Source organism: Muscardinus avellanarius, assembly GCF_963383645.1.
Source record: "Muscardinus avellanarius genome assembly, chromosome: 8".
Taxonomy (NCBI): Eukaryota; Metazoa; Chordata; class Mammalia; order Rodentia; family Gliridae; genus Muscardinus; species Muscardinus avellanarius.
In genome coordinates this window covers 96,952,965-96,966,306 of record NC_137794.1, presented here as the reverse complement: position 1 = coordinate 96,966,306, position 13,342 = coordinate 96,952,965, and the positions used below count along the sequence as shown (strand labels likewise).

Sequence of the window (13,342 nt, the reverse complement as noted above, 5' to 3'; positions counted from 1 at the left end):
GCAAAAGGCTTGAATTCCAATCCAGCTCTGCCAGTATGGGCTGTGTGAGCATGAGCGCCTCCTAAACTTCTCTGGGCTTTACTTTATTCATGGATATAACATTGATGGAACGCTGCCCGTTTGCAACGGCCATTGCGGGAATTAAGTGAAGGAATAAGAGCTGAGCACACTGCCTGACAAGAAGGGCTCTCGGCAAAATTTATAAACTAAAAATAAAGCACAAAGTCACACAAACCACAGCAGTCTGAATAAATGTACTGCCAGTTCTTCAGAACACAGCATGAAGAGTGTTATCATCTGGGCTGTTCTATGTGACTCTGAGCAGATCATTCAGCTTTTCTGACCGTGAGCGTGTTAGAGTAGCCCAAATACCCTCAAAGGAGGTGACGAGGGGATCTGGGGGGAGGGGGCCACTACTTTTATGTATAAAGCACTACTCTAAAGTACATATATAGATAGATATCATACCATAGTATTAAAATTTTATAGGGAACTAAAAAAGCTCCTTAGAGAAAAGATCATAAAAAAGGTTGAGAAACACTGGAATAGATTCACAGAGAGTTGTTAAAGTTCCTTAACTCTTTGCAACAATAATATTGAGAACTGGAAAATAAAATATAGATTTCCATAGTTTCTTTAAAAGGACAAGGGAAAATTTATATATTCTGGTAATGTATTTATTTAGAGCAGGTAAAATTATAAATATTACTGTGTAAAAAGAGAAAACTTTCAATATATAGAAACACTGGCTGTCACTCATGAAGTGGTCCTGTAAACCACAGTTTTATTGTATTCACCCAGCTTTATAAATGACAATATGTCTAAATCAGGCCTGGATATAAATATAATTACTTATTTTCCTTCAAATGCAGAAGGAAAACAGAATAAGGACAACTACTTGTAACCATGATAAAATTGGAATGCTCCGGCTGTCTTAACTATGATAAATGAAAGATCACCTTGGAATATAATTCATTTTTAATTGCCTCTTCCATCTAATCTAACTACTGCTGTAGGCTGTCTTAAAATATTTACAAAGTAAAAGCAAAAAGGGAAAAAAAAAAAAGAATTGAAGGTGCTAAATAAAGCAGGCCACCCATTCCTAAGTGATCAATTTTTTTGGTATTGTTTACAACAAAAACAAAGTCATAACTCTTTTACATGGACTTTCTGAAAAAAAAAATGAAGAATATTTAAGTTTTATCTCAATGTTAAAGCTGTTTTTAATTCACTTTCCTTCTTGCCTTTAGCTATGGGATTCTTAGGCTACCGAAATAACATGTCATAAAAGAGAGCATTTATACAAAAAGGTGAAAATAATCAGTATTTTAACCCTTAGCAAAGTTTCATATCTACTACCCCCGTCTTATTTCCTTCAGTATTCCACCTATATACAGGAACACATTCAAGTTCATGTGCTTTCTTCACATTTTTGTTCTTAGAGTTTTCAGAATTGCTTTAAAGAATCTAACTAAAAGCAAACATCCTGAAAACATCCATGTCAAACTGTCATTAAATGCCTGGTCATTTAATGACACATATTACCAAGGCATATGTGCCAAAAAGTATTCTGATATTATCAATTTTATTCCCTTCAAAATAAATAAGGCACACATTACCAGGAATATGTGCGCTAAAGTGTTCTCATATTATTAATTTTATTCCCTTCAAAATAAATGTGTTTTGATATCAAATTAGTTTTCAGGAAGTTGCATTTCTATATATGATAATTTCACTTAGAAACAGGCATTCTTAGTACATGAAGTAAACACTTTTTATACTGATGAGGAATGTAAATATGCAATCTTAAAGACATGCTAACTACTGTTTACAGTTCCTCAAATCCTAGGTGTTCAAGTGACAGGCAAATTTCTCTTATAAACATATGCTATTTTAGGCTATTCCAAATATACCACTAGTTAGTAATGGAAAGAAAAATAATAAATTAATTAAAACCCTCAATATGACTAGATTATTTCAGTGGTCAAATTTAGAGCCATGGTATCTGGTACTCACATAGGGATACTCCAGCCAAATATAACCCAGACCTGGGCACAATGGCACAGGCCTGTAATCCCAGTAGAGGCTGAAAGTGGAAGATTGCAGGTTCAAGACCAGCCTTGACAACTTAGCAAGACACTCAGCAACTTACTGAGACTCTACTTCAAAATAAAAAATAAAAAGAACTAGGAATATAGTTCAAAGGTAAGAATGCCCCTCTATTCAATTCCCATACAAAAAAGCCTATTAGAATAATTACTACTAGTAATAGTGTTACCAAGATGCATCTGCAAATGCCTGCATTCCTTACCATAATAACTATGGTACTATGGAATTTATTCTATACCATAGTATTATGAAATGTAGTCTAGACAATACTTAGGGGTACAAGAAAATCAAAACACATAAAATATCAATGGCACAGTTTAGGCTTCTTCAAGGAAAAGCTGCAGTATAGAAATTCAAGTAGATATTGTAGCAATAGACATTACCTATTAGGTAAGCACTATAATACTAATTCAGCACATTAGACTATAAAAGTAGTAGAAACAATAATAATAAGCTGTGCTCTCCGGGGTCATATATTTGGTCTGTCTCCATGAGAAAGTCAAAGCAATAACTCCCAACCGACAGCATGCATCAGCCGCGGGGCCGCAGAGGTACCTTTGTTTTAGGTTGACCCAGGATGTCTTCAGGTACTCGGAGGTTTCTTTCACGTTCCTGGTATCATCGCTGCCGTATTCCTCCAGCAGTTTCTGCAGGACGTTATCGAACGCCATGACGATACCGCTGCCAGGACCCAGATCTTGAAGCAACAGCTAAGGTGTAAGTTTAGGCATAATTGTTAGGCCTGGTCACTGCATAACTAGCACTACCCAAACACCGGCACTCCTAGAACATTTAAACATGTTTTAGACACAGATCTATCAAGAAAAACGTGAGGGGACAAATTCTTGCAGGTACACTTAAACCAAAATAATTCTGCAAGCAAAAAGGAACGTAGCTAAGAAAGCAGGTATGTAGCAGCTGATATTAAAAATCATGTTATCATCTCTGAGATAGGTTGCTCCCTCAAACCATTCGCCTGCTCCATTCCTTCTGTTAAACTCTGATTCTTAGAAGAACATGCATCATATAGGAATGAACATATGGAGAATTCTGCTATATGTACATGGAGAAATGGCAAAAACCAGACAAATCTCCTGTCTCTTGCCCCTGGATCACTGAATGGATCAAGTAGTCAAGCAAGGTTTACAGAGAATCTGCTTGAATAACTAAGCTAATGATGAGTGTACCCATGGACATTAATCTCTAGACGCACTTTTATCCCTGAGCACCTCTGGAACAAGATATTCTTCATGAAATCTAAATAACAACTGAATGACTCTATAATGGTCTTTGTAGCAATTAGGCCATGGGGAGAATCCACACTAGAAAAAAAGCAGCACACTGTAAATTAGAAAACAATACAGTCCTCCCTGGTACCTGTGGAAGAGTAATTCCAAGACTCTTCTCCTCCTGTGGGTACCAAAACCCACAGATGCTAAAGTCCCACATATAAAATGGTGTGTCATTTGCATATAACCCATGCACATCCTCATGTATACTTTAAATCATCTCTAGATATTTTATATTCCCTACAGGCTACAAAAATAATTGTTATCCTGTTTTTTATTCAATAATGACAAAAGAATGTATGTATTCATACTGGTGTAACCATCAGAGGCATGGCCACAGAGTATAGAATCCAGGTCTGGTTAAATCTGCAAGTGCTAATCCTACAGACTGACAGAGCCAACTGCACTGTGAATACGACAACTAAAACCCTGATACCATTCTTTGTTGTATTCTGCAGTGTCCAGGGCTCTACGATGACTTTGGAGTCATTTGGTGACAGGCATCATAAACACAGAAAATGACCCAGAAACCAGTACCCAGCCATGCGCTTTTTTAGCTCGTAACCAAAGGAAGTCTACGTTTGTGAAGAATAAAAACATACTTCAAGATGTTAGATGCTTCCCACATCGTTATTATTTTATTCTTCATAAATGTACACTTTCATCTCAGGCTACCTGAAGGGCAAGTAAATAGTTAATCAAAATACTTCCGTACAGCCACTACCTCCCCTCAAGAATAGTTTCTGTGCTTTAAGAGAGAATTTTAAAAGAATGCTTCAAAAACACAATGAGTGTTCAATGTTATATGATTTAATCAAACTGATCACAAAAAGGTACCCACTATTGACCAGTGTAGTGAGAAAGGTATTAAAAGAAAGAAAACTTATGGGTGTATTCATTTCGAGTCACCCCTCCATGCCAGTCTGGTATGGAGCTGTATTTCTATTTTCTGTATTTCTCTTTCTAATAAACTTCTTTAAATCTTAAAAAAAAGAAACAAAACTTATTACCTAACTTGCTCACTATAGTAGCACCCAAATGAAAACCATCTTCAACAGAGACAAAGAAGCATATAAAATGACAGTTCTGGAATCCTTAAAATTATCATTTTTTTCTAGATCTTGGTGGGGAGGGCTTGCCATTTTCAAAAAACAAAAATGCATGTTTCTATTATTTAGGCTCCCAAGAAATTTTTCAGAAAAACTTCATGATCAAATCCTTCATGTAAATTTCAATATGTTATTTTAAAAACTTAGATCCAGGAGTGGTAGCACACACCTGTAATCCCAGTACTTGGAAGGCTGAGACAGGAGGATCACAGGTTCAAAGCCAGCCTCAGCAACCTAGCAAGATCATGTTAAAATAAAAAATTAATTAATTAATGAAGGCTTTGGGTGTGGATCAGATGTAGAAGATCTGCAGGTTCAACCCCCAGTATCACACACAAAAAATTAGAAAAACATCATAATAAGGTCCTAAGAATTACAGCTAACTAAAGTCAGTAAAAGGGGAATCTGGCCACATGCAACTGCTGAGAAGTCTGAGCTGAGACGTACTTGGTTGTCAGCGATCTGCTTGGGGAGCGGGTCCCGCCAGGCCTGCTGGAGCATGTACAGCCGCGCCTCGTGCCTCCTCATCAGCTCCTCCATCTCCTCCCTTCGGTCACCCCACTGCAGGCTGTCCACGGCCATGGCCTCCAGCTGCTGCCGCCTCAGCTCCACGCCGTGCTGCGTGCGGTCCCACTGGCTCTGCACCCTCTCCACTGGGGAAAGCATTGTAACAATAACCCCAAAGGAAACAAACAGGAAAGGGGAGAACAGCTGGTCCCCAATTTATCATAAGCAGATAGGAAAAAGAGGGCAAATTGGCAAATACATTGATGGCCATTGTTAGATATGTCTGCTACACTGTGAAACATATATTTTTTGTTTTCTTTTCTATTCTTTATTTTTTAAATAAAAGTCAGAGTCTCGCTCTGTTGCCTGGACTAAGCTCAAAATTGTGGTTCTCCTGCTTCAAACTCCAGAGAAGCCGGGCGTACAGGAGTGGCCCCCTTATCAGGCCAAGGACATATTTTTCTATGTCCAAGTTTGAGAAAAACACAAAGTAGATTCAAGTTCTATGTCCTTGGGAAATCTTCAACATAAAAGTGTCATACTGAAGCTGGGCGTGGTGGCACACGGCTTCCTGTACTGGGAGGTCTGAGGCAGGAAGATTGCAAATTTGAGGCCAGCCCCAGCAACTCAACAAGACCTTTAGCAACTTAGCGAGACCCTGCTTAAGTATGAATATAGCACTGTTAGCCTCGGTATTAATTGTTGGGAGGAGGGAAGGGAAAATGAGGGGGGGAGAGGGTACCAAATACAGATTAAATGTATAACATTTACTTTCAATAAATAAAATATATAAAAATAAATAAAAAAGAAAAAAAGAAATTTTAAAAAAAGGAAGGGATAATGTAATGTGCTTCTTTTTTATGACAGATATTTGCTATTGCTTGAAATCTCTTTGTTTTGTGTTTGCTCCATATTGAGATTCTATTAGTAATAGAATTGATCATTAGTACCTTATGTAACTTTTTAGCTGACAAATCATGACAGATTTGTCTCTTTTTCCTTACGTTAAACACTTTAGCAACTTATTTAAACTGCAAAGGCAACATAAGACACATTATCGCACTGAAGAATTTTGTGATATCATGACATGTAAGTACAACTTTTGGCTTTGTGTGTAACTTTAAGCAAATTGTCCTATCCGTTGAAAGTGCCAAGCACAGGTGCTATGGCAGTATGCTTTAGCTGAAGAGGGTTTTTAACATAGTGAGTAGTGGTGAAGGCTGTGTACCCTCTACACATGTGTGTGAGAATAAACACAGTATTCAATAGAAAAGGGAAGATATCCAGGAGGAGAGTCTTGGACAAATAACCTTATTATAGGTTTTGATAAAGTAAAGAGATGACTGGAGTAGAATAACCAGAGTAGAGGAGCCAGATGGAGATGGCTTTGTAGATAGCGTGGTGGCACTAACAAAGCATCCACTGTGCCGGGGATGGGATGACGCCAGAGTCCCGTACTAGACATGACCAATGAATCAATTAAAAAGTGGAAGAAGGAAGGAAACCAATAACATCACACACCAAAAGTCCTTTGCTAACTCATCTCCCACAGTAGCCTTGTTGCTGCCTCTTTTATTCTGAAATCAAAACACACCTGTATCGCTAATAGTTGTCTTTCTTCCATTGAGAAAGGGTAGACTTTATTCTTCCAGTTCACATTCTGCTACATATATTTATTAGGTACCTAATTTGAATGGGACCCTGTGGGAGGTCCAAGGGCCAGAAAGGTGAATATTCACAATCCACCACCAAGGGGAGAGAAAACTAAAGTAGCTGTGAGACGTAGAACAAAGTTATAGGAATAAGGCCACAGCAGGCACGAAAGGTAGAAAACACAGTTCACCGGAGACGAGAGAAGCCTGGAACAAGCTTCACAAAGGGGTGACATTTTAGCTGCTGAGTAGAATTTCACCTGGGGAGAAAAGGCGCAAAGGAAAAAGAAAATAACACGAATAAAGGTAAGGAGACTAGAAATGTCAGGCCCTTTTTGGAAGAGTATATATAGCACAGAATAGTCAGCGTTGGGGCTGAGGGCTCTGGGCGCAGAGCAGACGATGAAAGCAGCCTGTGACAGTCCCCTGATGTCATTCTGCAGCTTGGGACTGGGTTCTGGATGCCATACAGATTCAAGACGCGTCGGAGCTCAGAGGCAAACCTCAAACAGGGATCTCTGCTGCCAGTTGTATGTTCAGTTTCTTGTCGTTTAATTTGTTTTTAACTAAAGTATCGCCAAATTAGTGTCAGTCACAGAGGCACACAGCAGCTGGTTGACAGATATTTGTGAAGTGAATTTGCAGACGGTAAGCTAAAAGGCTTGGTAACGCTTCCACTGATGCTCCCTGCATGTGTGAACTTAGCAGTGCCGATCTCATACTGATTACTAGGAAGGAAAGGGAGTGGGGAGGGAGGGGAAGCTCGCCAATGCTGCGCGCATTTGTCCTTAGCCCTCTCAACATCATTATGTGACACTACAGCGTACCAATAAAGGTATTTTCTTAAAAAATGAATGGGAAAGCAAAGTACAGCACATTTGTAAAATGGAAACTGTTCGGCAATAAAAAGGAATAACTACTCCTTGACTATGCAACAATGGAGCTAATTCTCAAAGGTATTACGCTAAGTAAAAGTAGACCAAAAAAGACTGTATGTTCTATGATACCATGTACATACATTTCTAGAAAATGCCATTACGGAGTGATAGAAGGAAACAGTTCAAATAATGTAATGTATATATATGAAGTTTTACATGTACAGGGACTGGGGAAGTGGGGTTGGATCTGTAGAGAAACATACAGAGTACCTGTATGATTCTACAACTTGGAACTTTATAGTGCTATGTAATCACAATGCACCAATAAAGATTTTTCAAAAGGCATGGTAACACCCACTTTCAATAAATGAAGTGCCATGGAAAAATAGGTTTCCATTTCTATGGGTTTCTCTAACTTTTGCTGTTCTAATTCATTGATAGAAATTTTAACATAGAAAAAATATTCAATGTATAAGTAATTGCTTAAAACTAATTTAATATTTTAAGATATCATAAGGGAATTGTGTGATGATGTTCACAAAAGTTAAAGAAAAGAAGTACTAAATACCAAATAGTATTGACTTCTAGTCGAATAATCTTAGGAAATGGTGTGTGTGTGTGTGTGTGTGTGTGTGTGTGTGTGAGAGAGAGAGAGAGAGAGAGAGAGAGAGAGAGAGAGAGAGAGAGAGAGGGAGGAAGAAAAAAGAAGACCATTTTCAGGAAAAGTGGATGATGGCATTTAATTAAAAAAAAACTTACATTTTTCTGTGATTGCTGTTCTCACATCTGAACTGGATGCTTTGTTTTTCAAATTTTGTGCCAATGTAAAAACATAATCGAGCTGAGGGTGGCGCTGTTCCAAGTCAGCCTTTGTGATCTGTTAAGAGAAATGATTATCAGGTAGCTAAGCTGTAAAATAGGAATACTACCATAATAAAAAGACACTTGTTGACATCAAGCTGTCTCTGTTCAGCTCCTCTGAGCGAGACATCAGAGATGTGACAAAGAAAGGGCGCGTGACTTGGAGCCAGAAGTCCTGGGTTCAAATCTCAGCTCTTCCACTAATCGCCTTGCTCATGCACCAGGCATGGTACCTCTGAGAATTTTAGTTTTCACAAAAGGAAGTAATCAAGTACTGACACCTCAGTTGTTAATCAAGCCTGAGATTAAATTAATAAAGGCCCTCTGAAACATAAGCCACCATTGTTACTGACGCCTCCTGTATCTGTTCCATGTCAGACAGGACCTGCACAGGCTGACAACCCACGTGGATGGCAGTGATGTGGGAGAAATGCGCCCCCTGGAATAACTGCAAAGGAAATCACCTTGGACAGGAAGCACTGCAACTCCAGATGGACTGGGACTCTCAGTACTGATGAATAGGGTAGGGGGATGTTAACCATTTCAGAGGGGGAAAGTATGCTTTCAAGACAGAAGTGAGAGATAGCCCCAAAGATTCAAAAGCATGATTCACAATGAGCACAAAGAGTGTGGAAGATTTTCTCAGCCCTTTTGCTTGCTCTCTCTCTCTCTCTCTCTCTCTCTCTCTCTCTCTCTCTCTCTCTCCCTCCCTCCCTCCCTCCCCCCCTCCCTCCCCCCTCCCTCCCCCTCCCTCTTCCTCTCCCTCTCTTTTTCTTTCCGTACTAGGGATGGAACCCAGGGGCATTCTACCTCCGAGCTACACCCCCATCCCTATTTTTTATTCTTTATTTTGAAACAGGGTCTCACTAAGTTGCAAAGGGCCTCACTTAAGTAGCTGAGGCTGTCTGTGAACCATGATCCTCCGGTCTCCGCCTCACCAATGCTGTTACGAGCGTGTCCCACCATGCCCAGCAGCCCTTTCTCTTTTTGAACACACTATTTCTGTAGACTCCAATCACTCCATGGGGAAGGAGAATATTTCTAAATGGATTCCTAGCTGGGTGTGGTGGTGCACACTTGTAATCCCAGCATTTGGGAGGCTTAGACAGGAGGATCGTGGTTCACTAACAGCCTCAGCTACATAGTGAGGCCCTTTGCAATTCAGTGAGACCCTATTTCAAAATAAAGAATAAAAATAAAATAGGGCTGGGGGTGTAGCTTGGAGGTAGAATGCCCCTGGGTTCCATCCCCAGTATAGTAAGTAAGTAAGTAAATAAATAAATAAACAAACAAACAAATAAATTTCTCACAACTTCCATACCTGGATCCCAGAGATGTTTCCATGAATGCTGACTGCTCCTTTCTCAAGAGCAGAAGGACCCCTCCACACAACAGACCCCAAACTCAATCATTCAGACCCTCATGCACACGCCATTTCCCCTGTCTTCATTCCCACTAACTGCAGCAGCGTGGCCGTAGCCCCTCAGAAAGGGCTCTTTCCCTTGACTTCAACATCTCTTTCCTCCCATCCTTCTTCATCTTTTCACTAAAACAAAGCCCTGTTATCACCAGTTTCCAGCCACAATTCAAAAAGATAAGAAATGGGCGTGGGGGAGATGCTTGCCAACTACAGGGCTTGGCAGAGCCTGTAAGCTCTTACACAGCGCGTTGGGAGAGGCCCTTAGGTATCACTTCCCACTCTGCTTCTTGGTTATGCAAAAGCTGACCCTAAAGATCCTTGTGCCCACCCACCCTGCCTCCTGTCTATATTCTTTTTGTTCCCTATACCTTGAATGTCATCTGCTGTGTCTCCAGATGCCAAAACCCCAAAACCTGCCTTCCCCCCCCTTGGAGAAGTGCCCGCTTCCTCATCCTGGTCCTCTAACAGGTGGCCAGACCCTGCCTTGCCACAGCGGGAAGCCTCCTCTAGCGCACCCAGTGCCCCTGACTCCTGTAAATATGGGCTTCTTAGTAATGTGGGAATAAAAACAGGACTATCTCACAAGACTCTCAAAGCAGTGAATGAGCTAATACATGAAAAACACTCAGGAAAATGCTCAACATACCTTCAGTGCTTAATAAAATTAACACTATTAATTACTATTAACTAATAATTACTATTACATCCCCCATTCCTATCTGATTTTTAAGTATCCTTCCACCATGCAGCTCAGAACCTAGCACACACTAAACATAAAAAAAAGAATTTTACAGATAGGTATAAGATGGTATATGTACAGTAATAAAATTAAAGTCAGGAGAATCTTACTCTCAATTCAGAAATGAAGAGCTTATTATGAAATAGAAGCTGAAATGAAGCTTTGGTAAATCATGCTAGATCGTGCAGGCATTAAATGTAATACTAGCTTGCATTTATACCAATATGCCTGGCTTTATGATATGAATTTTAGATTTTGAAAGTACACACACACAGAGTCTTTATCTTACACGTCTGTAAACTTGATCTTACAAATGCAGAAAAAGTTTTAGCCTTTGGAGTTAGCCCTGGATGGAAGTTGGGCAGCAGATGATTTTTTTTTTAAGCCTTATTGTCTCAGTGTTAAGGAAAACAAAGAGGTTCCAAATAGGTTTTGCCTAAGCTTTGTGCTGTGCCGTTACCATGACAAGCCTCCACACCATGCACCTACTTTCATTCGGGAAACTGTCTTATTGATCTCGTCCACGTCGCCCACAGTGACGATGTTGGACTTCAGCATCTGGTCAATCAGTACCAGCCAGTCAGCCAGCTCCGTTATGGTTTTATCCAGATCCGCAGGAACTGAGATTTCCGAGGTCCGATGAGACTGAACAGGCATATCCGATGGAGACGATACTAGCACCACCTTTTGGACAGTAGGGTGAGCTGAAATAAAAACACAGCAGAATGGAAATACATCAGTAGCAGATTCTGATCAGGCTATGCGACAGTGACGTGTGTATGTGTATTCAGGTAAAATTGAGTGTAAACAAAAAAGCCTTAAGATGTTTTCTTTTTTTAACTGAAATAGCAGTGGCATCTCCTGTAATCACTCTGTCTTTGGGAGGCATAAAGCCAACTATACAGAGAGTCTCACAAAAATCTTAGGCCAGCAATAACTCAGATATAATCAGCACTCAAACTGAGGGAATAGAAATTAAAAAGGCACAAAACAAGAAAATGAGGAGTACTATTTTACTGGGTCAAGATGTTCTGCTTAATTTTAAAGCCAATACATTCCTAATTTTATGTCACTTAACTTATGACATGAGCATATTTTATTCTTAGTAAACACCAATGTGAATATCTATTTAATAATCTACACATATATCCACTAATTTTCGGTTAATCCTTTTTGTTCGGCTAGACATTTAGATTGTTCCCCAAATTCTGTCTTTAACAAACAATTTTCAAGCAATATCTTTTTGTGTACAGTGCTTTCTACATTTCCAGTCACCATCTTAGAATAGATTCCCCAAAGCAGAATTATTGGATCAGAAAATAATTAAAAATTTATGTGCTTAATACTCACTGCCTAATGGCTTTCCTGAGAAGTTGGAAATTCACATTTCCAAAAGCAGCAGGTGTAACCAATCAGCATCCCGTGTCTACACTGACAAGGTTCTGTCTCAACAGATAAACACACTTCTTTCCCCACTGTTTCTACATATTTTTAATTATTATTAAGAGTAAGCACTTTTCATGCTTCCCAACCAAATGAGATATAATTCATAACTATGCTTTTATCTGCCTCCATATCAATTTGGTTGAACTCTCCATATACAAAGAGATGGATCCTTGTCATAGTATTGGAAGTGATCATTCTATCTGAAAATTTTTTAATGTATGAGTCTTTTCCTTTTTTATTTCTTTTTCTTTTTACCATAGAGACGTTAATAAACTCGAAGCAAACAAATTCATAAATCTTTCCTAAGGGATGGTTCTCCCAGGACTTTTAAAATTAGAAACTCTAGTCTTCTCCAAATATTTGATAAATGTTTTCCTTTCCCTTTTTTTTTTCCAATGATGGGACACTGAATGCTATTTTTCTTTGGTTTCAATATAGAAGGTAATTACACTAATGATTAAGTCCACATTGAGTCTATGTTAGTATAAAGTTAAAGTTATAAAGTTAAATAACTTTCTAAAAAATGTAGCCAAAGCATAAATTAAGTACAATTCTAAATCAAAATCCTGACAGCTTTGTGTATAACTTGGCAAAATGACAGATTCAAAATTCAAATTCTCGTTGTAAGCCAGACATGGTGATACATGCCTATAATCCCCATACTTGAGAGGCTGAGACAGGAGGATTGCAGGCTCACGGCCAACCTCAAGAATGCAGTGAGACTCAGCAATCTAGCGAGACCCTGTTTCAAAACAACAACAACAAAATTTTTAAAGGGCTGTGTTATTTTTGACGACAGCAGACAAAGGAGGGTAAACCTTAGATGAGTAAAGGTGACCTAAGTCACCTAAGCTGGGATGGGGGGAGAGCGAAGCACCTTATTGGCCATGATGTACATTCACAAGCTTATCAAAGTCAATCACTGTGCTAAGCACAGGAAAGAGGTGAAAAGCAGGAAGGAGGGCTAGGCCTGGGAGAGGCTCACTGAGTGCTGTGTGCATGGGTGCCTCTATCACCCCGAACTTCACCAAGATGTGTGATTACAATGCACCAACAAAAATAAAATTAAAAAAAAGAAATACTAGCCGGGCGTGGTGGCGCATGCTTGCAATCCCCGCACTTGGGAGGCAGAGACAGGAGGATCGCGCAGGTTCAAAGTCTGCTGTGCTGGTTTAGGAGACCTTGTTTCCAAATAAAAATGTAAAAATAGGTCTGGGAGGGTAGCCTGGAGGTAGAAGGGCTTCCAGGAACCCCAGTACCACCAATAATAATAATAATAATAATAATAATAATAATAATAATAATAATAAATAAAAGAAATACTAAACTAAT

At 39.3% G+C, this 13,342-nt stretch overlaps 1 protein-coding gene across 1 annotated transcript in view; it reads right to left on the bottom strand.

The window, feature by feature from the left end:
• The window catches only part of UTRN (utrophin), a gene marked incomplete at both ends in the record, with an annotated part of 491,377 nt that overhangs the window by 288,556 nt on the left and 189,479 nt on the right, over positions 1-13,342 (bottom strand). The window contains 4 exons of the mRNA XM_080700143.1: positions 2,665-2,819; positions 4,955-5,160; positions 8,304-8,421; positions 11,054-11,268. Of these exons, the coding sequence (XP_080556269.1) occupies positions 2,665-2,819; positions 4,955-5,160; positions 8,304-8,421; positions 11,054-11,268 (694 nt within the window). The remainder of the gene's footprint in view (positions 1-2,664; positions 2,820-4,954; positions 5,161-8,303; positions 8,422-11,053; positions 11,269-13,342) is intronic.